Source organism: Solea solea, chromosome 15 (assembly GCF_958295425.1).
Source record: "Solea solea chromosome 15, fSolSol10.1, whole genome shotgun sequence".
Taxonomy (NCBI): domain Eukaryota; kingdom Metazoa; phylum Chordata; class Actinopteri; order Pleuronectiformes; family Soleidae; genus Solea; species Solea solea.
Window position 1 is genome coordinate 8,176,469 of NC_081148.1, and position 20,214 is coordinate 8,196,682.

Here is a 20,214-nt window from a genome sequence, read left to right on the forward strand (position 1 = left end):
TAACAGGCTCTATTTGTGTAGTATACACTCACAACACAGAATCTGGAGGGGAAGGAAGTATATTCCATAACACGACTGGTAGTGGTGTGGAGCTGATATAGGCTTAGTTATCATAGTGTGAACTAATGTGACAATGATCTTCATGTAATGGACATTTAAAAATGATGCAGTATAGCTTTATAATATGTACATATGTTTGTTTATGTCCAAAGTTATTGTAATTAAATTGTCTTTGTTTGGGATGGTTTGTTTATCAATGATGGTACGCGTTTACTACATAGTCTGCACCTGAAGACTAAACACAGGGTTAAATTATTGAGGCGTTTCCACGCTCGTCATGTGACAGCAGTGAGCGACTCAGCTGACTACTTTCAATAACTTCTGGGCACACTAAACCCAAAAGCTGTGAAATCTAAAGCACTATATAAAGAATCCAATCTCGAATCCTCTTTTTTTTTTTTGTTACTATGTTTTCTTTTAAATTTAGCTGGATTGTGGGCATTTTCCAACAGATATCACCTGCCAGGCTCTGTATAAATAAAGTTTTGTATACAAAAAAAAAGAAAAAAAGCTCAGCTGACTGGTGGTGGTTAGCTTCCGGCTTGTGCTCCTCCTTCTGTTGTTGTTGTTAGCTTCAGGCTCAGGCTCTGTGATGCTGTAGAGCTCAGCTGCTCTAAAATAAACTCAACAATGGAGCGGTACGACTCGGACACAGAGAGGGACGAGCAGGAGACACCGCTGCTTCACCGAGGACATGAAGACAGAGTGCAGAGAGGTAACACTAACAGAAGCTAACTCTCTAGCTAATCTTAAAGGCGGCATGTGGTTTAGCTACAGCGACGCAAATCCCAGCTCATTCTCTAAAACCCGCGCTACCTTTGAGGCTGTTTCGGCTGTATCTTTAAAAAATAAAAATACACAAAACACAATACACTAAAGCGCCAGGCTCAAAAAGCCTTAGTAAAACAGCTGTTACATTTCATGTTCTAGTTTACTAACATTAAAAGTAATAACCAGACTATAAATTATATTTAATTGTCAGATGTTGAAGTATTGGTAGCAAAATGTAAAAATACAATTGCAGAATGACCCTCGTTATTGTTGAATTTGACTAAATCATGTGTGAAAATGTGATATTAATAATTTCAATAAATGTAGTGGGGTAAATATCTCTGCATGAAATGTGTTATGGTGTTAGGTATAGCTTTGTTTAAAACAGATGCTGATACATAATGCTGCTGCTAGTTTTATTTTAACGATATATTTTTTTTCTTTATTGATTATTTTTCTTAATTAAGTCTGGTAGCCTATATAACATGTCAACATATGGTGATTTGTTGCAGACTTTAAAATGAGGATGTTCTCAAATGTCTTGTTTTATTTATTAGATTTAAGATAACTTCAGATCATGTATCTAAAACACAAGCTGAATAACATATTATCAAAATGGCTGAAAAGTAATTTATAATTATGTTATTGGAATCAAATACTTGATTAATTATTGAAGCCCAATGCTTGACATATGGTAGTATAGCTACTTTTCCTAACTGACGTGTAGTGTGTGCAGAGTGAACAGACAATAGCTTGTTCACACCCATCCTGTCCGTTGAAACTTTTGTTGACATGTTCATTTATGTCTGAGTCACGAGTGAAGTGTCATTTTATGTATTTCACTTCACAGTGCAGGCCCGTCATACCTCTGGTTCATGTCATGTTTGTTTTTGCTGTCATGACATTACATGAATTTTATAATAATCCTCAGATTAGTCATTAATTGGTTATCAAATTGTTGTGTGTTTTTTTTTTTTGTAAAATGCCAAATATTTTAATGAACCCATAATTGCTTTTATAACATAATACGAACCATTTTAGCTTGTCGTATTATATAAATATCTTGCTGTATTTATTTGTGTTTACGTTGATTGTGATTATGATTATTTCACATATATTATTGATTATCAGTTATTTATCCATTGATTGTTGTTTTTTGATTGTTTGAGAAATTGCCTTGTCCCTAAACTGTCATATAAAACTCATTATATAGTTCATTGCGATGTCCACAGATGCTGTTAAGTTTACTGTCATGTTCTTAGAAAGACACATCGAAAAGAGATTATTTTTGACAAGCTGTAATCTGATTTTTGCTTTGAACAAATGAAAGTAAAGATAGTTCGGGACCAGTAAGATTTCTTCTCAATGTTTCACTACAGTCATGCTACCTTGTACTGCAACAGTCAAGTCATCCCAACATTACAGATAATGACAGCACATTTGCAGTATGTGTCATACAGGTCTCATTATCTTTCCCTCCTGTCACTCTGTAGCTCCAGTGTGCTGCTCATCCCGCTATGGCTTGGCGCTGCTCTCCTGTTATGGTTTCTTTGTGGTTTACTCTCTGCGAGTGAACCTCAGTGTGGCGATGGTGGACATGCTTAACAACACGGATCATTTCAGCACCAACCACAGTGGGTCAGTTTGTCCTGCTCATGCCAGCCCTGCACGGCCCAATCCCAACAACACGGTGAAGAGTCCCACTTAAGATAATTATCCTTCATTAGTTTTGTCCATTTCGCCAATTAACAACGAGTTGTGAATCACCACTGTGAATGTTTAATATAAATATGAAATATTTTCTCTAAGCACATTTTGTTTGTAAATACAAAATGAGGAAATTCCTAAGAGTTCACATACTTTTTCTTGCCTCTGTAAATCAAGTGGTAGCCTGGTCATTTTTAACGCACATCTTTTAGAGGTGGAGCCTAGGACCCAATATGCAAAAGAACATAATTGTTGAAAGAAATAATATAATATTCATGTACATTGTGTATAGGTCTTGGGCTGCCATAGTATTTGATCCTGCTTTGCTTAATATAGTTTTTAACCTCACCCCACACAGGCCAGTGTGTATGACTGGGACTCTGAGACACAAGGCTGGATCCTAGGCTCCTTCTTCTATGGCTACATCCTGACACAGATCCCTGGGGGTTACCTAGCTGGCCGCCTTGGACCCAAGTGGCTGTTGGGCTTTGGAATTCTGGGAACTGTAGTTTTTACACTGCTCACCCCTATGGCTGCCGACCTGGGTGCAAGCTATCTCATTGCTGTCCGGGTGTTGGAGGGGGTAGGAGAGGTAGGGACACTGAAATTATTTGTCTACTATTTGTGCATATTTGAGATGAACTTAATCTTATTAAACCATATGCATGAAATAATTTAATTAAACTTAATAATGTGTGCTCTTCTTCATGTTGTTGTGTTCAGGGAGTCACGTTTCCTGCTATGTACACAATGTGGGCAGCATGGGCTCCGCCGTTGGAGAGGAGTCGACTGCTCACAATTTCTTACATTGGTAAAACACACAGACCCTAACTGTACAAGATGGATACAGAGGAAAACTGTTCTCTAGTCAAACATATTACTATTTATGTAACCAAGAAGCTTTATTTTTTTCTTTAAATATTCATTTAAGTTTTCATATCCTTTTGCACAACACATTCTCATTGATATTTAAACATGATCCAGAACAGTTCTTTAATCAACAAAGTTCTATGAACAAAACATTAGATAATTATAATGTATTAAGCAAACATTCCAAGTATTTGCTGTCAATTAAAAAGTACTTCCTGACATCCAGGGAGTGTGAAATTTGATCCCTCAGTTTTGTTGGGCCTCTTGCATCATCATCTGTCTCAGAACTGCGAGTGTTGACTCAGCAGTTACACAATGTGCATTCACAAAGACATAACAAATAATGAGGCAATCAACATGAATGTATTTGCAATAATTCTAAAAATCAAATAATCAAGTTGCTGCAAGTTGGCTGCTGCTTTTGAACTCTGTCGTACTCTGACAAATTGTCCATCGTAAAGACGTTACTTGGAAATTGACTTTGACAGTTCTGGCCATAATTTCTGCTTTTAGTACAGGCAGGATGAAACTTGGTCCATCAGTATCATTGAGGCTTCGCCACCTCTTGCATTATCATGTCTCAGAACTGCAAATATTGACCTTTTACTCTCTGTTTATTTATTACTCAATAGTTACACAATGAAATTAGAATCTGCTGCTGTTTTCTCTTCTCTCCAGGTGCTCAGCTGGGAACAGTGGTATCTCTTCCTCTGTCTGGTGAAATCTGCTTCTACTTCGGCTGGACCTACGTCTTCTATGTGTTTGGTAATACGCCTGGGTTGTGACTACCAAGTCATAATCTGACTGTCTAAAAACAGAAATCCAGCGCATTTGATTAAATTAGTAAATTTGGTAAATAGTCCCCTCAATCTAATGTGAGGGATTACACCCATTTCCCAGATTTCTTTTCGGAATGAATTATCTTTATCAGTTTGTTGCTAAACACAGGAGGAGCATATGAACATTAAGTTGTATGTCAAGTTTTCACAGTTTTGATTAGATTTTAATATTTATGATTTAACCTTGGGCAACTTTTAAAGAGGTAATAGGATTTTCAGAAAAGACTCACAGAAATAAATGCGCAGTTAATAATAATAGTCAGTGTTTAATAATATCTGTGTCCTTTTAATGGATGTCCATGCACCACAGTTGTTTTTTCTTATGTCAGAGGAAGCATTTCCAGCATCTGCTCCTTTGTTCCTGTTTGGCCTGTGGAAACAGTGGCTCAGCAACTTGTAGGAAAATGTGCTTACAAATGGAAACTGCAACTGGAAATGGTTTTTCCATTCTGTAGTGCTTGAATTTATCTACACGCCAAATTGTTACATTACAATTGTTCATGTTATTTGAGGATTTATGCTGCATAGATGTAGGGCCTGGGTAGTAACCCAAGTCTTTTTTGCACAGGTATTGTTGGCATGGTGTGGTTCGTCCTGTGGATTTTCCTCGTCTTTGACAGTCCAAACACTCACCCACGAATATCAGAGCAGGAGAGGCTTTATATCACCTCCTCACTCAAGAACCAGGTAACACCAGTATCCAAAATAAATGATAAACATGCTTTTATAGGTTTATAAAAAAGAGAATCTAGACTTGTCTACTCTTTATTGATGAAATTCAGAAAAAGATGTACATGTGTAGTTTAAGCTTTTTTTGTGATTTAAACAAACTGAAATGAACATTTTTGCAAATGCAACATTTCATTTAAGTCTGAAATTAGTATATAATAATAGTTAATGTGTTGTTAATGTAAGAGCATACCCTCAATTTTGATTGGCGGTGGACTGTTGTTCACACTATTGTTCAAACAGTAGCAGCAGAGAGCTGCAGTGTCACAGTGATACTAGAGTTTTATAACCTCAGTGTATTGTATAGTCACATTTTCTTATCTGTCTTCCTCAGCTGTTAAGTCATAACGTTGACCATGGTTCTGCATTTTATTGTGACACCCAGCTGCTCTAAATACTGTTAACAAGCTCACAGGGATGCAGGTTTCACCATTCACTAACTAACTCCTACTTGACCCCCTGGTTTACAGTATGTCTCCTCTCAGATTGTGTTAAATGCCACTGAACCCTGAGAACACAGTTTATACAGAGGCTATAAGAATGTGCAATATCGAGTGTCTTATATATATTTTATATTATATAAAAAATGTACTAAAAATGTTTAAGAATCGGATTGAATTTGTGAAATTTGGAAATTACCTCACAGTTCAAAGTTCACATGGCTTATTTTTATGAAAAATAAGAAAAGAAAAACGGTCTGTTTTGTGACTTCTGCACAATTATTGCTACTTTATATCACTAATAAAAATGCGATATAAAATTAAAAATAACTTGATAAGAAAATGCATTTTTTAAAGCCTGAATATGTGACCTATGAACACACACACCAAGGATGACCATATAAGGAGTTGTGCATTATCCTCATGGCAAATTACCATGGGTGCACCAGGGATAACCATGTTGAAAACTCTTGGTTCCAAGAATGTTATGATAGAGAATGGGGCTACATTATATATTAATTAAAACAAATATTAAATTGATGATGATGATGATGATGATTGTAGACACATAAGCAATGTATAGATTTGTATAAATTTATAGATAAAAATGAGCACAGCAGTCCGGAGGAAAACGGTTGCATTTTGTGTCCAGCAGGGGAGGAATAGTTAAATAGTTAAATTAGTTATTTGTGTGCAAAAAAAAAACCTCTTGTCAATTTACATTCTTAACCCCTCCCATATGCTTGAACACTATGTCTTACTATATTTGTGAGTAATAATAGAGAAAACATTTTCATGTGTGGATGTATTGATTGAGAATGTCCTGGTAAATCTATTTCCTGTGTTCCACTTTCCACGTGTCCAAGCTGTCCCCATCTACAGACTGCATCCCCTGGCGAGCCATCATCACATCCAGGCCACTGTGGGCCATCGTCGTGGCTCACTTCTCCTACAACTGGACCTTCTACACCCTCCTGACGCTGCTGCCCACCTACATGAATGATGTGCTGGGATTCAGTATACAGCAAGTAAGATCCAGCAAGAGTTAGATTATGATCAAATCCATTGTATTTTTGTCTTTGAAAACATTGAGAACTTAACTTTAAGGGCAAATATGAGTTTGGCAAAGTATACTTCCATAGTAAACTTTCAGCATAAAGTAATCTGAGAGATAACTAAATTTCCTGCATCGCCTCTACCTGCATTCTGGCCCGTGATAGGAGATTATAACCAATCATAAGGAAGTTCAGAAAGTAAGGCTGTTCCTATTGGCTGTTCTACTAAACTGTTCTATACTAGTCCAGCAAACGACTTCCTAAACTCTGAGGAAACCTAAAAAAGTAAAGTGCCAGACAATCAATGCATGAAAACACATGCCAGTGTCATCTGAGCATTTCAGAGGTTGAAATATTGCCTGTGGTCATCGGTCACGTTTAAAATTAGTACATCTGGTCTCCTCTGATAAGAGGAGCTTTCAAAACATTTACTAACAACAAACGATTTTTCTTCTTACTGCAGCTTTAAACAATACAATATCAGAATGATGTATGCAACAAGGGAGATAATACAAAAAAACCTAAGTAGGAATAACCCTCAAAAGAAAACTCATTATGTTGCTGGCATATCATCAGAGGTTTATTGACTAATTTTATTTACTCATTTACATAAACTAATTTGCATTTGAACACATAATGTTCTATTGTTTCCTGTCCACCACAGAATGGTTTGCTGTCAGCTCTGCCGTACCTGGGCTGTGCGGTACTGGCTGTGCTGAGTGGACAGTTGGCTGATTACCTGCGAGAAACCTGCCACTACCCCACAGTTACGGTCCGGAAAGTCGCCTCCATTATTGGTAAGGAACACCCTCATCACAGCTGAGTCATGGACACAGACTCATGACTTCTGTATCCATCGCACTGGGACAAACTCTTGTGCTGGGATTTTCACTGCTGACTGTATGTGTTGCGTAGGCATGATTGGGCCAGCCGTGTTCCTGGTGGCAGCAGGTTACACAGGCTGTAACTACACTTTGGCTGTGACCTTTCTCACCATCTCCTCATCTCTGGGAGGAGTGTCAGCCTCTGGCTTCAACATCAACCACCTCGACATTGCCCCTTCGTAAGCGCTACTCTTTTCCATCACTCCATACAATAAGTTCTTTATTAATCACAGGTTAATAAACACTTCTTACATAATAATAATAATAATAATAATAAAGTGTATGTTAATCTTAAAGATATGCTGGCATTCTGCTGGGAATCACCAACACCTTTGCCACCATTCCTGGTATGGTGGGACCAGTCATCGCAAGAGCTCTCACTGAAAAGGTAAGAAACTCACTTACAAACTGATTTACCAGGCTACACAGTTAGTTTGGTTCCTTAAAGGTAGGGTTAGGGTTGGAGATCTTGGAAAAACAGTTTGCGCAGGCTACATTTTGAATTCAGAAAACGTAGACTTCCCTCCGAAGCTACGCCTCCAGAGCACAGGAACACGCAACGAACACAGATTCACGAGCACGGTGCAGCTTTCCGTACTCTTCTGTGACGTTTTTTGGATACACGTCAGTTCAACTGACAATGTCATGATGATAAACAACAAATACTCAACTTCGTCACCATGTCATCACTTTGCAGCCCTTTCTGGGCTTTCATTTGTCACCAGCGTTCAAATGCAGCACCGATGTTCACTCTGGCCTTGAATCTCTGCATCAGCCTTTTTCTTGGCAGCAGCTTTTCCCAAAAAACGCCTTTCGTTTACGACCGACACCTGTTGTTGGCATCTTTTCTGCCATTGCTTGATGTTGCTGTCACTGTCTTGTTGAATTTAGCAATCTAGCACAAGCTCTGGCACTGTCTTCTGAGCATGCACGATTAGTGCACAAAGTGAGGGAGACGGTAGATGGCAGTTTGATTGATGCATCACGATCCAATTCATTATTTCGGGTCGTTTTTACAGGTCTGTCCGTTCCACAGCTGACTGACGTTTTTCATTTTCATGACAATGCTTTAATTAATTGGTTACAATCGGTTTGTGAAGAGGATTTTAAGCAATACTGTAAAAAAAAAAAAAAAAAGAAAAAAGCTCCAGTGGGCACTTAAAAGGTTTGTCTCTATAAATGAATAAAGCTGACTGAATTAGCTGGATTTCTATCTGACAAATGCAAAGATATGGGTCCCTCAAGGAAAAACGATGTTAACCATTGGAATTGATGGTTATAAATAATTAAGGTATCATTACCTAAATATTCTTGTCCAATTGTCCAACATTCATTTTCTTATCAGTACGAGCTTTGACAACCAAACAGTAATATTCAAATGTGCATATTTATGCTTGTCTAAAATTGGGATTTAAGCTCTAATGATCACTCTGGAAAATGTAAGGGTGTCTTGTGAAAAGTGGTGTTTTTTAATACTATTAATGAACTGTGCCGACTGTCTTTAGAACACCATAGAAGAATGGCAGACTGTCTTCTACATTGCTGCCGCCATCAACCTGATCGGAGCGTCTTTCTACACAATGTTCGGTCGAGGAACGCTGCAGCCGTGGGCCGTTCACGCGACCTCTCACGGAGACTGAGCCGGGACTCGTCTGTGTGATGATTCAGATCAGTCAGGAGGACAAATCTCAGTCACAGGCTTACGTAACAGGTAATTGTAGCGAGACGGACTCCAGTGGCACTGATACGTTGTAAAGCTAAGACAAGAGATTATCAGTCATGACACATTTAGGAATATTTTTTATTTTATTTTTTAAACTGTTTTTAGTGTGAATGTGGATGCGCGAGTCTGTTGACGTATGAAGCTGCAGTCGCTGTGGTGAAAAGACCCGATTGCACTTTTAAGTAAAGCAGAAATGCTCTGGAGGCAAAAATAATAATCAAAGCCAAATAAACTGTGACACAAGATGAACTATCCAACAATAGAAACAAGAAAATGGAGAGAGAGCTTCAGCTGATGAACATGATGAATATTTAATAATAAATGGTAAAGTGATGATTCTTCTCAATACTAAAATCAATTTTCAATATGGAGAAAAATCATCACCTCGCCATTAAGACAGTTTTGGAATTTCTTGGTCTTTATGGAAGAATATTAAGTGACAGAAACCTTTCTTCCTGTGGAGGGCAGCATTGCACCTCTGTGTGACGCTGTAGTTGGTCAACTGTTTCTAACCTCTTTGACTTAAATGTAATCACAGCCTCCAGAGAAATTCTTCTTTATTTTTTATCTTATCTTCAAGTTTTACAATCATAGGAAAAGTCCACACTCTTTTTTTTTTTTCTTACACATCTGTGTGTTTAGTTTGGGATAACCCAATGTGTGCTACTTTGCAACCCATACATATGTGCCCAAATGTGTTGTTTTTAATTGTATAAACACGTCATCCCAAACTAGACACACACACTTGGTGGGAGAAGAGTGTAACTGCACAGCACGCACAAATACTTCTTTGAGATAATGCCTTACAGCGAAGCCTGTAAATCTCTTTCTGTCCGCGGAGATTCTCATTTATCAGTGTCAGGATGTTTCCGAGTGTTATGCGAAGGCGACTGGACTCTCGGAGAGATTCCTCCTGTCACCTGAAGAACTTGCCTTTGCACAGAGAAAATCCTGCATTTATCACCTCGTATGGTGCGGTAAAGGGATTTTATGTATAAAACAATATGGATTGTATCTGCAGGTTATGTCCACCAGGCTCCTCTTTAGTAGCCGTGATGATCTGATGTAAATGGAGTCCGGGTGAAGATATTTCTATCTATCTATAACACTAAGAAAACGCTAAGATTTTGGTGTCTTTCTATTAAAGGGAAAGAAAACTGGCTTTAAAAAGAGATTGCTGGTGGACACAGCCACACTTCACTTTCTGTGCTGCTATTTCTCAGGTATCTTGTGTCATAAAGGGTCAGCTTTGTTTATGTCTTACACCTCACACGTCTAAACTGTATGTCAACTGAATTATTTTGTTTTAAAATGATTTTATGATGGCATGCTTAACAATGCTAGAAAAGAAGTAGTCATTCTGAAAGCTCCCAGCGTCAGCTTTACAGATTAAATGTGATTAATCCGTTTGAATTTGCGCCCTCAGGACACCTGAATATAATACTATATGCATGTTTACTCTAAATAATGTGGAAAACGATGATCGATTGATGATGTCTGGATCCCACAATTCCTTATAATCCTAGATGATGATAAGGAATTGTGGGATCCAGACACGCTGTAGGTTGTCCAGTAAGTGAAATTGCATTCAAGTCTAGAACCTTACCGTAAAGTTTCTTTACATTACGCCGTTCATCCGCAAACAACACCCACTGTTGACTTCCAAAGTGCAATTAAGAGTGTGTATAAATACACAAAACATGAATACAGATTCCCCCACCTCTTCATATCTATGTTCCAACTATATCAACTTGGTTCAGAAGCTTCCAGAAAAGATGAACAAACTGTGTGACCTACTGTAAGCTCACATTTAATAAACAGTTATGAAGAGTAAAGCCATTAAAACAAACAGTTTTCAGCCTACAATGACCTTTAAAACATTTCCATTCTGTCTTTTTTTTTTTCTTTTCTGTAATTTCACCACGCAGCACGAAATGCACTTGTGCCTTATTACATTCATTTTAAAGGGATCAAATAATTCAGTCAGGTCTTTGAAATTTTTTTATTTTTTTTATAAAAAGTTTCATTTGTCTGTTTTGTTTTTATATTTCTGTTTTGCATTCGTCTTGAGGGTAAAGGGACTTTTTTTTTTTTTTTTTTTTTTTTTTTTTTATAAATGATGCACACTGTATATAAGTGATTGTGAACTTTCACCCCAGGATCATTCCTGAAATAATGTCTTAAATCCTTGTCCCGTAATTGTTAATACAGTATCATATACAGCTATTATGCTCCAATCTGAAAATGTGTTGTGTTATTTTTTCATTGCAGTACCAGTGTCTCAGATTTTAGTTAATCTCAGATGAAGATTAAGAATAATCTCTTCAATTCATCTAAAACATTTATAACGTGAAGTATTATGGATTCATTAAAAAAATCAGCACAATTAAAACAACAACTACTGCATGTTTGATCGGCCGGTGTCTCTGAGCAGACAGATTTCTTGGAAACAAATTAAGGGTGAATTTAATCCAACCAGGGAGTGTCTTGGAAAAGCAATCGCCTCCACCTGCACCTGCACTTGACCCCGTCTGACCTCGTACAACACCAGCAGTAACACGAGGATCCAGCAAATCAAACTATAATGACCCTCTTCAACTGTTGGTGCTTGTGCATTTTTATACGAAACTTTACAACTCTTCATTTGAGCAAAAACAAAATTATATCTGCTTATCATGTCTCGTATTTGAATTTGATTGGCAATTTGATGCGGGTAAAAAAAAAAGAGCACAGAAATTGCACGTTGACGTGGACTGAAAGAAGCCTCTTTATTTTGGAAAATCCCATCCAGATAGTCAGTCAGTCAGTATCTACCGCTTTATCCTCTGCCAGAGGGTCGTGGGGGGTGCTGTGCCAATCTCAGCTACATCGGGCGATAGGCGGGGTACACCCTGGACAGTTCGCCAGTCCATCACAGGGCCACACACAGATAGAGACAAACAACCATTCGCTCTCACACTCACTCCTATGGTCAATTTGGAGTGTCCAATTTACCTATCCCCACATTGCATGTTTTTGGACTGTGGGAGGAAGCTGGAGAACCCGGAGAGAACCCACGCACACACGGGGAGAACATGCAAACTCCATGCAGAAAGGCCCTTGTTCCAACCGGGGCTCGAACCCGGGTCTTCTCGCTGCAAGGCGAGAGTGCTAACCATTTTACCACCGTGTGGCCCCCCATCCAGATAGTGATGTATAAAAATGTAAACAATGTAAAAAGAGAAACAGACATTCACTCATTAGTGATATTAAAAGAGTGCTGTAGTTATTCATATATATGTACAATTAAGTTGTCTGTTATTGGGTTTAATGGTTTAATTATAGAAATAATTTGAAGGAGAAAATGTTAAAATAAAAAAAGTTCATCAGGTATTCTAGGTAAGTGTCTTTTTGGGTCACCATAGTAACAAACAACATGAGATTACAAACGTAATTTACAAATCTACAGATTCTAAACTTGTCCAGAATGTTCGACACTATTCCACAATCGAAGTTGGACAGTGGAGGAACTGTAGTTAAGCGACTCTGTTTTGCAGAAGGTGCAGGAACAGAAACAGCAGTCCCTCGTGATGCTGTGCAGCAGCGGGTGCGCGCAATTACGCAACACCCCCGCCTGTCCTGTCCTGTGCGCTATAACCGGATCAGCGTCTCCCTACAGCTTCTCCGGTCCCGCAGCCTGACCTGACACCGCGCAGCTCTCAGGTACGACACCGCACACGAACTGATTCATTTAGGGAATTTGCGTTTTGACGCCGTGCATGGGGAGAAATGAAGGGGGCGTTTTTCTGCAGCGGCTCAGTCTCCAGCAGGTGCTCGGAATGTTGTTGTGGTGCAGAAAAGAGGGCAGACGGCGGGTAGTTAATGCGCAACCTGGCGCCAGCCCGCAGCCAGCTGATAGAACATGGCGGAGGGATGATATTTCCATGAAATCCCTTTAAACATTAGACTTAATCGCGGCAGTTGTTGATGCTTGTTTACGTGTTTAGTGCTTTAAAGCGCACTGCGGCAGCTGTGACGTTACACACGAGGGATGACTTGGATGCATGGAGGTGGTTTCTAGTTTCTCCTAAGTTCACCTGAGGATGTCAGGTCCTGATCATGTTACAGCCGTGTGTTCGTGGCCGTTCTCTGTAAAAACATGTTTAAACATGGAATGAACTCCTCACTCAGTTTTATTACTTAGAGCAAACTTTATATGACGTGTGTGATTCCTGATATTCAGTGTCGTGTGTAACACTCCTGCAGAGTGCAAAACCAGCGCGCGTGTGTATGTGTGTGTGTGTGTGTCCTGAATGAACCCGTGCGCAATTCACTGCATAGTGAGAAATGGCTGCTACACGGTTAGAGACTTGGATCTGACAAAATGGAGGATTTTGTGATGAGGTGAAGCTGTAGTTGAAATTCTGTGGCTGTGAACAGAGTGTGTTGCTGTGAAACACCACAGCCTTGTTGTTTTGATGTGTCAGTGTCACAGGGGAGGGGAGCAGGGGTGTGGATGGATGGATGGATGGATGGAGAGACAGAGAGAGAGAGGAGGAGGAGCAGAGGATTGTGTGCTTGGCGCAGTTCAGTAGCCATTGACACCATCACTAATCTTTAGAGACAAACCACTTAGGAAAACATCCATTGCTTATCAAGGCTCTGTCACTGATTTCAGTTTCACACAAACACACACACAGGAGAAAACAAACAACACGGTCGGCTTCAAACTCAAGTAAAGGGATTATCGTCTCCTCCCTTGTGCAAAATTTGAGATGCTTTTACATCAATTCGACTTGTGTTTTTACCCAAAAACCATCAGTGACTCATAAGATCACCAGCAGATCTGAGGTGGGAAAAAATTGGCAACAAACATGGCAAAGACAACCCGGCCACACAGTGGATCCTTAGAGGCATCTGTAGAAATCGGACTCAGAGTTATGTCAATTTTGATTATCTTCGAGCAGAGATAAGTTTACTCCCGCCGGAGAAAGAAAACAGACTGGGATCAGAGACCAGACGCATCTGATTACACTGTTGCAGCCCAAAGTTTGTGCAAGCTGCCTTAGGTGAAATTATGTGAATCATTTCTTTTAAACGAGGCGTAAGTCTCTTGATAAAATCAAAGTATTACTGCAAGCCTTTGATTTAATGGCCGATTGTTCTGTGAATAAGCATCGTAAAAAGGTATAAAATACCTATATTTAAAGTAGTCAGTCTTGTATAAAGTACCGGAAAAGGGATACTTGAGTAAAAGTACAAATATCTTACCAGAAAATTACTTTTGTAGAAGTTTAAGTCACTTTTTTATAATATTACTTAAGTAAAAGTCTTGAAAAATATATGACATTTACTGTACTTAAGTATCAAAAGTAATGTTCTTATATAATGTATTTAAGTTTTAGAAGTAAAAGTAAAAGTATTTTAAAAAGGGAGGAGTACAAATTAATCCATGGTGGCTCAGAGGTAGGGTGAGTTGTCTTTCAACTGGAAGGATGTGGGTTCAATTCCTGGCTCTACTAGTCTGTATGTGTCCTTGAGCAAGACACTGAACCCCATGTGTAGTGTAAAGCAGCTCATTATGACTAGAAAAGCTCTATATAAATACAGACCATAATACCAACTCTTTTCTGATTTGATTTGGTAGTAACGAGTAACAAAGATAGTTAGAGGAAATGTAGTGGAGTAAAAGTAAAAGTTGCGAGAAATACAAATAACAAAGTAAAGTACAGTTATGTGAATTTTGTGTTAAGTACTTTGTTACATTACAACACTGAAATTAGAAAACCTCGAGTTTGATTTCACACTAATCACTGACTTTTTTTTCCTTCTGTCAATCACCATCAATTAATGTAAGCTTTATCTGTCTTGCTCCACAGAACACATCTCATATCGCTCTCCCTCAACAACTTGGCTCAAGCAGACGTGTCTTGTGACCTCCGCCGTCTCCAGTCGCCATGGGAAAGGAGAAACTTCACATCAACATCGTAGTGATCGGCCACGTGGACTCCGGCAAGTCCACCACCACAGGCCACCTCATCTACAAGTGCGGCGGCATCGACAAGAGGACCATCGAGAAGTTTGAAAAGGAAGCTGCTGAGGTAAGGAGAAGAAAAAGCTGACACTTTACCTCCACACCATAATTGTAGAGCCGGATTAACAATGACCACAGGTCAGTATTGACTCAGCAGTACACCAGAACATCATTCATCATAAGAACAACAGTGATTTTAAAAAGAAAATGTAGTACAGAAGCAGTTTTCATGATCTCTTGCTTGTTTTTCAGATGGGGAAGGGATCGTTCAAATACGCCTGGGTGCTGGACAAGCTGAAGGCCGAAAGAGAGCGCGGCATCACCATCGACATCTCGCTGTGGAAATTTGAAACCAGCAAGTACTATGTGACCATCATCGATGCCCCGGGTCACAGAGACTTTATCAAGAACATGATCACAGGGACCTCACAGGTGTGTAACATGAGCCGCCAACACGCCGCCACTCATGGTCCAACATGTGCCAGTACATGAACAATAATGCACTTAATTGCATTTGTCCAAAGGTTAATGGTGGAACATGATTTCTTGAAGTTTTTCTTAGGAATTAACAAAAAAAAACACATTAGCTGTGATATCACAGAAATGCTTGAGGTAAATTTGAAACGTGTAGTTCCCCCTTAGTCTGTAATTTAAATGAACGGGTTTTGGGATTTTAGGTTATAAACTAAAAGAAAATACTCCAAATTCGTCAAGTGAAATTAATAAAGAAAGAAAAAAAAGCATATGTATTCACTCCCTCCGAAGCTCTTAAATAAAATCTGGTTCCACCAATTAACCCTCAATGCTTACGCAGCAGGGATCCGTGCCGCAGGTGCACCCACGGTAAATTGCCGTGGGAATAGTACACAACTCCTTATCCTGGGAGTGTGTGTGTTTATAGGTCAGGCATTATGAAATGTGTTTATGTGTTGTTGACTCAAATTTTATATCCCATATTTAACAAAAAACAAACGGTAGTAGCGATAATTGTGCAGAAATCACACAATTGACCCTTTTTGAAGACAAAGAGGCTGCTCAAAGTGGTAAAAATCTATTATTTAAACATGGAAAGGCTGTCAAATCTATCAAGAGGAGGACATTCATGAGAAAAGCAGCCAAGAGGTCAACTTTGAAATGTCTGACCATAAGACCCCACTATAAGTCATGTGCTCCACAGTACTGGGCTTTATTAAAGACTGTCTTGGGATTGTGCCATAAAGACTCCCAAAACACACTTTAAGAACTCTGAGGAGAACACCATCCTCAGAGTGAAGCATGGCTGTGGGGATATTTCTTTCTATCTGCACGGACAGGGAAATAGGTCAGAATACGAAGACGGAATAAATACGGGGGAAAGTCTTGAGGAAAACCTGTATGGGTCCTCCAGAGAACTGAAACTAGGACGTGGGGTTTGACCTAGTATGATGTTGACTGGGTATTCTGCTAAAGCAACACTTAAGTGGTTTAAGGGGAAGTTGTTAAATATCTAAATGTGGATTTATAATGTACATGTAGAGTTAACTTGAAGGATCTGTTTCACTTTCTTGTATTGGATTCATCATTAAAGATGGTTGTGTAAATCAAAGGAAACATCCTGCCACTAAATCTCATTTTTAATTACAGAACTAACGTTTCATCTCGTGCACCTTCAGGCAGATTGTGCCGTGCTGATTGTGGCAGCTGGCGTCGGGGAGTTCGAGGCAGGGATTTCCAAGAACGGTCAGACCCGTGAGCATGCCCTGCTGGCCTACACGCTGGGAGTGAAGCAGCTCATCGTGGGCATCAACAAGATGGACTCCACCGAGCCAAACTACAGTCAGAAGCGCTACGACGAAATCGTGAAGGAAGTGAGCACGTACATCAAGAAGATTGGCTACAATCCAGACACCGTTGCCTTTGTGCCCATTTCAGGCTGGAACGGAGACAACATGCTTGAGCCCAGTCCCAATGTAAGTGGAACACCTGGAAGAGCAATAGAAATGCTATTATTATTAAGACATAGGCGGCGTTAAATGTAAATACTGATCTGTATGGATGTTGCCTGGAAGGAAAAGCTGCAGTTCCGATATTAACCAGCTGCTGTGACTCTAGAATGAGCCTTTTTAAAGCAGCTCTGAGGAACTTGTGCTGAACAGGAAGCAGATGGGCCTTAGATAGCACTCACTGGGTAATTGGTGTGTGATAATGGGAAACACTTAATGTAGTTTAACAGTTGAGACATCAAGTCAGAGCACCAACGTCTGATATTAGACACCGACATGAATTACACTGTTTTATTCCTTATGAATTATAAATTATGAATACTAATCCACGCCATCGTGTAAACACAAATACAAATAAATTGCGCCCGTGTTTCAGGCCAGACTACCATAGCATTTTGTTGCAGACGACACTTCACATTTTTTGTTGCTATGTAGGTTAGCCAGTTATTTATATCCACTGTTTTGAATGGTTAAATCATACTATATCCAAGATTTTTAATAGGCCAGATTGTCGCTATAATGTGATATTACGTATCACCATTTTGTCTTAATTGTCTACTCGTTGTCTTATGTTCCTATTCTGTCCTGATCGCTGTTTTTTTGCTTGCCCGTGTTAAATAAACAATAAACTGAACTGAATCAATTACCTGTAAAAGTACTGCTGCTAGAAAAATACCGTAGTATTATTTCGTGCTTTCCAGATGAATTGGTTTAAGGGCTGGAAGATCACCAGGAAAGAAGGCAACGCATCAGGCACCACTCTCCTGGAGGCTCTGGATGCTATTCAGTCTCCATCCCGTCCAACAGACAAACCTCTGCGTCTGCCCCTGCAGGACGTCTACAAGATTGGAGGCACGTTATGTGACACTGATGAAGACACACACACACACATCATGTTCATTCAAATTCATGTTAATGTTTTTTTTCCCCGTGCTGGATTTCTCTGTCAGGTATTGGGACTGTGCCAGTGGGCCGTGTGGAGACCGGAATCCTCAAGCCTGGCATGGTCGTGACGTTTGCCCCCGTCAATGTGACCACTGAGGTGAAGTCTGTGGAGATGCACCACGAGGCCCTGACTGAAGCGCTGCCCGGCGACAACGTGGGCTTTAATGTCAAGAACGTGTCAGTCAAGGACATCCGCCGTGGCAACGTTGCCGGAGACAGCAAGAACGACCCACCACAGGAAGCTGCCAACTTCACTGCCCAGGTAGTTTTTTTTATTTAGATACGAAACATGATATGAACGATATTAACCCTTAGTGTTCACGTAGCACAGATCTGTGCCGCAGGTGCACCCTTGATAAACTGCCATGGGAATAATACACAACTCTTTATATGGACATCCTGGGGGGGGGGGGGGTGTTTATATATCTTCAGGTATTTTTTCATCTTCTTGTGTGTTGTTGAGTCAAAGTGATGATTCATTTGATGTTGCTTTTTAAAAAAAAAACAAAAAAAAAACGGGAGTAGCAAAATTTAACTCATTTCACAAATTCAATCCGATTTCTAGATTGGTGTGTGTATATAGTTGGTAAAAATGGAAAAAATAATAATAATTTCATCAGATTGTCTATATGCTGTGCTGGAAGGATATACTAAGACTCTATATTACACATATTTTCTTATAGCCTCTGTTTATGTTTTATAACATAGCCTTGGAAAAAAGCAGCCTAAATGCCCTGTGTTCTAAGGGTTAAACACAATCAGCTATTTTTAGCTTTTGAAATGTAAAATTACTGTTCTGATAGATCAAAATAGATAAAGGTAAAAGTCAAATCAAAAATTGATGCTATAATCCAACTTTGCAGTTTTGTTTGGTTAACTAACAAACTATAAGCCAACAAATCTTTTCACATCAAAAACAGAAGGAAATCTTTATTTCAGTGGGCCGTCCATGTTGTCTTTTTGTGTTGCAGGTGATCATCCTGAACCACCCAGGCCAGATCAGTGCTGGTTATGCTCCCGTCCTGGACTGCCACACTGCTCACATCGCCTGCAAGTTTGCCGAGCTGAAGGAGAAGATCGATCGCCGCTCTGGCAAGAAGCTGGAGGACAACCCTAAAGCCCTCAAGTCTGGAGATGCGGCCATCGTGGACATGATTCCTGGCAAGCCGATGTGCGTGGAGAGCTTCTCCGAGTACCCTCCGCTGGGTGAGTTCAAGTGTGTTGAATTTCAAGCGCACTCTTCCAGATGGCTCTGTCACCTAAAATGCCCCCCCCCCTTCTATTCCCTCCTCGTCCCGCAGGTCGTTTCGCGGTGCGTGACATGCGTCAAACGGTGGCTGTGGGTGTGATTAAGGCCGTGGAGAAGAAGGTCTCCACCACTGGTAAAATCACCAAGTCCGCCCAGAAGGCCCAGAGGACCAAATGAATGTTGTGCTACTCTGCCGACCCCAAGGTCTCCCAAGGCAGGACATCAGTCATCCACCTCCATCCTACAATTGGCTGCTTCAACTTAATAATCAAAAACTGGTTAATCATCACAATGCATCGCAAGAGCATTCGAAGGAAAGAACAACCCGTAGATCATTAGTACTGTAGATGGTACTCCCGACTGTATTTCAGTGGTAAGATTATCATTACATAGTGTAATATCGGATAGTTTTAAATGTGCACTGTTGCTTAGTTCCATGATACCTTTCTGTGACAATGAGACATTGAACAATAGCGCTGTTGCAATTTATCCCATCCCCTGCTCCCCCTCTGTACTGCAGATACTGGTGTCTTTACATGGTACGTGTTTGTTTGCAACTATGTGATACTTCGTAGGAGCAAGACGTTAAAACTCTGTTCTTCTGAGTAGTAGATGAATAGAACTTAGAAGTGTTTTGTGGTGTTTTAAGATATAAATGGTCCAAGTTAGTCTCTCTCAATAGACTCAAGAGTAGACCACCTGTTGATCCCTGAAGCACTTTGATTACATTAGCATTTTGCTAACTTTGCACTTGCACTGGAGAAGCTTAAATTAGCATAAGCTACTGCACCTTATTGTAAGATGGCATGAGCCTCTTTGCAACATTAAACATGTTTCAACCAAAATGTTGATCTGTGGTCATTTTCATTTTTCAACACATGCTTAGCTTCTTTACAATACACCCATTTGTCCACAAGATGTAGCTATTGGCATAGTTTTAAAGCATG

The 20,214-nt window shown here is 39.8% G+C and overlaps 2 protein-coding genes across 2 annotated transcripts; both read left to right on the forward strand.

The window, feature by feature from the left end:
- The first annotated feature begins 595 nt into the window (after window positions 1-595).
- On the forward strand, window positions 596-11,323 carry slc17a5 (solute carrier family 17 member 5). Its single transcript, XM_058651345.1, has 11 exons — window positions 596-775; window positions 2,325-2,521; window positions 2,897-3,130; window positions 3,262-3,349; window positions 4,087-4,173; window positions 4,816-4,934; window positions 6,283-6,444; window positions 7,136-7,268; window positions 7,387-7,534; window positions 7,653-7,743; window positions 8,861-11,323. Exons 1-11 carry the CDS (start codon window positions 691-693, stop codon window positions 8,993-8,995), a joined length of 1,479 nt encoding a protein of 492 aa, XP_058507328.1. The 5' UTR covers window positions 596-690; the 3' UTR covers window positions 8,996-11,323.
- A 1,334-nt stretch (window positions 11,324-12,657) lies between these two features.
- eef1a1a (eukaryotic translation elongation factor 1 alpha 1a) lies at window positions 12,658-19,937 on the forward strand. Its single transcript, XM_058651346.1, has 8 exons — window positions 12,658-12,780; window positions 14,937-15,158; window positions 15,344-15,523; window positions 16,744-17,040; window positions 17,775-17,925; window positions 18,024-18,280; window positions 18,990-19,224; window positions 19,320-19,937. Exons 2-8 carry the CDS (start codon window positions 15,015-15,017, stop codon window positions 19,442-19,444), a joined length of 1,389 nt encoding a protein of 462 aa, XP_058507329.1. The 5' UTR covers window positions 12,658-12,780; window positions 14,937-15,014; the 3' UTR covers window positions 19,445-19,937.
- Window positions 19,938-20,214: the final 277 nt, after the last annotated feature.

Excerpts from the sequence above, each read along its gene's own strand:
- eef1a1a (XM_058651346.1), top strand. The coding sequence starts at position 15,015 with ATGGGAAAGGAGAAACTTCACATCAACATCGTAGTGATCGGCCACGTG. Across the intron at positions 17,041-17,774 it reads TGCTTGAGCCCAGTCCCAAT|ATGAATTGGTTTAAGGGCTG; the intron begins GTAAGTGGAACA and ends CGTGCTTTCCAG. Across the intron at positions 18,281-18,989 it reads CTGCCAACTTCACTGCCCAG|GTGATCATCCTGAACCACCC; the intron begins GTAGTTTTTTTT and ends TTTGTGTTGCAG.
- slc17a5 (XM_058651345.1), top strand. The coding sequence starts at position 691 with ATGGAGCGGTACGACTCGGACACAGAGAGGGACGAGCAGGAGACACCG. Across the intron at positions 3,131-3,261 it reads TGTTGGAGGGGGTAGGAGAG|GGAGTCACGTTTCCTGCTAT; the intron begins GTAGGGACACTG and ends TGTTGTGTTCAG. Across the intron at positions 3,350-4,086 it reads GCTCACAATTTCTTACATTG|GTGCTCAGCTGGGAACAGTG; the intron begins GTAAAACACACA and ends TCTTCTCTCCAG.